Genomic DNA, 4,538 nt, shown 5'->3' with positions numbered 1-4,538 from the left:
TCATCATCCTCAGGCAAGATTGCTTCTCTAGACTTAGTACGGCTAACGGTCAGCTCTTCTCTGCTTCTTGAACTTTTCCGATGGTATCTTCCTCAGCAACAAAGGAAGTTGTTATACTCACCAAAGGAAATATGGTGATCCTTGAAGCTTGGTTGAACAATGCGATAGAAACTCCTGCAGCAGCAAGCTCCACAGGTCCTATAGCAAAAAAGGAGGGGGAAAAACAAAGTAAACAAGTCTGGCTAGAAGTATGTAGTAATTTAGTTCACAATCTAAGGGAAAATCTTATTGAAAAGGGTGTGTTTTGAAATGAGAAGACGTACCTAAGTGGCCTATGAATGCAGTGTCAATGAGAGAAGCAATGGGATCAGCAGCAACAGCCAGAGCAGCTGGGAATGCAATTCCTAATATCTCCTTTCCAAGAGAATCCAGCTTGAAAACAAGTCTACATCACCACATTAATCAGTGGAAACTAAGTGTTATCCATAGTAAATATATTAAAAAAATTCTCTTCTTATAAGTTTTATGCAGTGACATAGTGTATTTAACAACAGAGATATTTCTAGGCAGAAGAAATCAACAATGACGAAACTGATATAACTATCATATGTAGTTAACCGAGAGCTTCGTACCTTGCGTCTTTGAAGAAAACAAAGAGAGGCATCTTCCACTTGCTCTTAGTTGCATGCAAAATGCTATTCTCAGACATGATGATATTCTGTCCAAAGCAATAAAAAAAAAAAAGAATGAAATGTAAAACTTTTACTTTAAAGCAAGCAGAAGCCAAGTGTACATGAAGGATCAATGAGAAATCATATATATGGTTCATCAAAAGCACGCAGAACTATTTTCATTCTCCGCATGCAACTTTTAATTTTAAAAATCAAACTTGAAAATAAAATATGAACCATTTAAATCTTGTAGTTGTTTTTTTTATGTGTTTTTCGACTAGTGTCGGCCACCACCTTCTCCATCAGTGAAAATTAATCAAAGAGGTTTAGTGGGGATGTGAATATTTCCTGAATAAGCTTCAAATGACAACAAATTAGACAAGTTGTGCTCAACTAAATAAAGCTGGAAAGTGGAAACAAACGTTTTATTATAATGAAAATGATTCATCTCAAAGTTACGTGTTGGTCCCCAAAAAAAAAAAAAACTTCGAGTTTCATGTGATTTTTTTTCTTGGGGCCAGACAGTAATTACTTTTTTTTTTTAATGAGAGAGTAATTAATTTTAAGGAAAAGAAATGAAGCATTGAAGTGTACGACACGTGTATCCGTACAAAAGACCAGGCAGGACGCCACGCGCCCACCCCCATTTTGATGACTTGTCCTCCACAATTGCTGTGTCTCAGTGGAACTTAGAAACTTGTCATTCATTTCCAAATATAAATTGTGTGTATCCAATTAGTACACATACATTCAATTCAAGTAGTGCGTTTCATGCTGGATCAAATATAGCTATATGAAATGAACCAATATAATTCTATTATTCTAGTTAGAGCCAAATTTGCATGCATGAACACAAACAACAATTTGTGCATGCATGATTTGTGAGTGTGTGTGTGTGAGATATATATAGATAGAGAGAGAGATAATAACACTATAGTACAAATTAAACGATGATTAAGATCACAAGGGTTTTGTTCATGAACTCTAAGAAATTTTGATATTTTGATATCCAGTCCTTGATATAAGACTTACATTAATTTAGAGAGATAAGAAAATTAGTTATTTTTCAAACATATGTTTTGGTTTCTCTAAAATACCCTATTAAATCATTTATATTGGAACTAGCCTTTGATACAAGCTTTGTTAACTTGTGTAATCAATAGAGATAATTTGGTAAAAGTATTCTAAGAATGGATTGAGATTTTATATTTAAACCAAATTTAACTCTCGACTAACTTTTATATTAGTAAAAGCGGATAATACATGTAAGAAGTTTTTGCATGAAGAATGAACTCTGAACAGTATTGTTGTGTATAAGGAGAAAACACACTCACATGCAGGCGAGAGAGAGAGAAGAGAGAGAGAGAAAGCATACCTGGGAACTATATGTATGCGGTTGAGATGTATATGAGAGGAAGAAGCTCTCAGTTTGGTTGGCTTCAGAACTTCATACAAGAAATGAATGACAAAGGGTGCCCTATATATAAGTATTCTTTGCCCACGATGATCTCACTCTCTCTTCTCTTTAATTTTCCTTCAGCTTTTTGTGTCTCTTTTTTTAATCTTTTTAGTGCTCCAACCATGTCATTAACTTCTATATCGCTCACAGAAAACTTATATAATATTGCATGTAGTTTTCAATGTAATTATTATCATATCATATACGTTAATAAAATAAAAAGATATATAAGCAAACATAAGAGACCTGTGATCAGTTTAATATTTTTTCTTGAAAAGATATTCTATTTTTATCATATAGAAATAGAATATATTATATATACACACAAAATATAATGTTTATATTATATTATTGTCGTTCACATTCTTTTATTTCCCCACAAAAGTACAAGGTCATTTTTATTCATTGATATTTTCATTTCAGGTTTTTTATTTATCAATCTGACCTCATAGTGTTTGTGTACCAGTACTAATTATTAATTTATTCTTAAAAATAAATTTCGTAAATTAATATTTTGGCATGCTTGGGGGAATAATTAATGAAATGCATCAGTATAATATATTCCGAGTGTGAGGGAAGTTGTAAAAACAAAAGAGGAAAGTTGAAGACACGTACGTTTCAATAAATAAATTGATGGAGGAGGGGTGGTGATGTTGACATAAATATTATTAGTATTACTACTACTACTACAAATTTTTATAAGGAAAAATTAATTTAAAAAACCATTTGAAAGTTTTATTAATTTAAAAAATCTGAATTTAATTAAGTGAGTGACTTTATATATAATTAAAGACAAGATTACTCACATACAACTCAAAAGATTTGTATTTATTGAAGATAAGTTATGCTAAGTACCTTCGGAAATAAATCTTTTAAACAAGTACTCTTATGGTCCTATTTATAAGGTATTTTCAGTATATTTCACACAAACCAAGAAAAAACCTTAAACTTCATTAATTCTCATTTAAAATTTAATGACTTTCCAACTTTATCCATATTTAATATACATTATACCTCATATAAATAAAGTCAACATAATAATAAATGAAGGGTAAAATTATAAATCCATGTAAAAAATTTCTTTCAGTACCCTATAAATAGGACCAAAAAATATCTTCTTTCTCTGCCCTATAAATAGGACCAAAGGAGTATATGTTTTTACAAAATTTTCTTTTTTTATATATAACCATGTATATATATTAAAAATATATATTAATATTCATCAATTTAATTGAAATTTTTTGATTGGTCCAAGTATAATGACGTAATGTTTTAGAAGTGGTGAATAATAAAATATGGGTGAGGAAGGTGGATACAGTGTATAATGTTTTCCCAACTTTAGGTTGCAATATAAAATAGTGCTTTCATATCATTCTCTACTAAGTGATGTTCATATATTTTTATTCCCATTGTGGCCTAAGTGGGATTTCCAATATCCACCCCAACACTTACATTATCTCTAATTAAACTTTGAAATTTTCGATGTGCCATCTGACCTAACTTTTCCCTCTTGTTTCATTTTTTGAAGCTTTTGTCCTTTTATACAACTTTTCATTGTTATATATGGAGATTATGTATGCGCTCATTAGTGTTAGTGTTGAAGTAGCACTACTATTTATGATTAAACCAAAAGTTAATTAGAAGTTTTAATTATACGTTATCTTAATTTGTTTAATTACAATGACTCATTATATAATTAACTTCTTTTTCCTTATGGTAGGAATAAGCTAAGCTTAATTAACTATCATATTTAATTTTGACCTTACTTTGACCTTTCCATCACTACGATATCAACTAACACACTGATGCGTGTACAATGGAAGAGTATAATGACTTCTTTTTAAAATAAATATATGCTTTGAGAGGAATCCTTACAAAAAAAAATTTCTGATATACTAATTTCTCTTGATTCTTATAGCATGACAAAATTTAGACAGAATCTGTGAAAAAAATTGTGAGAAATCCAACACGTAAAGAAGGTGGTGCCAACAAATCTCGCGTGATAAAGAAATTTAGTTGATTAAAAAAAAGCAATGGATGTTGATAGTGTTTGAGACGCAACTTATTTCTTATATAATGTTAACTACTACCTCCGATTGTTGATATTGGAGTTAATTAGAGAGGTTAGATTTGATCCTAATTACTTCTTTATTATAAGAAGCAACTGCTACAATCATGCTATTCAAAATATTAGTTAAATTTAATTAAAAGTGATAAATGTGTAAAATAGACACATATTTTTTTTAATTATACCTTTATTTATAAAGAGGGAACATGGAAAATAATGAGTAAAAACTTATTGCAGAGAGATAACAAGTGACATATATTTAATGAGGGTTAAAAAAAAATACTAGTTTAAAATTTTAGATAGAGATGATTTGTTTCTTATATCTAGAGACACCAACATA

General features: G+C 30.1%; 1 protein-coding gene across 1 annotated transcript; it reads right to left on the bottom strand.

The window, feature by feature from the left end:
- Positions 1 to 49: 49 nt before the first annotated feature.
- On the bottom strand, positions 50 to 2,109 carry LOC114739836 (protein DETOXIFICATION 43-like). The gene is made up of 4 exons (XM_028927924.1): positions 2,047 to 2,109; positions 633 to 718; positions 324 to 445; positions 50 to 198 (listed from the first exon to the last, which is right to left on the bottom strand). Exons 2-4 carry the CDS (start codon positions 707 to 709, stop codon positions 50 to 52), a joined length of 348 nt encoding a protein of 115 aa, XP_028783757.1. The 5' UTR covers positions 710 to 718; positions 2,047 to 2,109.
- Positions 2,110 to 4,538: the final 2,429 nt, after the last annotated feature.

This window comes from Neltuma alba, unplaced genomic scaffold (assembly GCF_004799145.2).
Source record: "Neltuma alba isolate B1F8T4 unplaced genomic scaffold, ASM479914v2 tig00000493_pilon, whole genome shotgun sequence".
NCBI lineage: Eukaryota > Viridiplantae > Streptophyta > Magnoliopsida > Fabales > Fabaceae > Neltuma > Neltuma alba.
The sequence above is the reverse complement of the archived record's forward strand: the minus strand, read 5'-3'. Positions and strand labels throughout refer to the sequence as shown.

Bases quoted from the DNA above. Each gene is read 5' to 3' on its own strand.
- LOC114739836 (XM_028927924.1), bottom strand. From the start codon at position 709: ATGTCTGAGAATAGCATTTTGCATGCAACTAAGAGCAAGTGGAAGATG. The intron at 446-632 runs GTACGAAGCTCT...GTGGTGATGTAG, and splicing joins GTTTTCTTCAAAGACGCAAG to ACTTGTTTTCAAGCTGGATT. The intron at 199-323 runs GTACGTCTTCTC...TTTTTGCTATAG, and splicing joins TGCATTCATAGGCCACTTAG to GACCTGTGGAGCTTGCTGCT.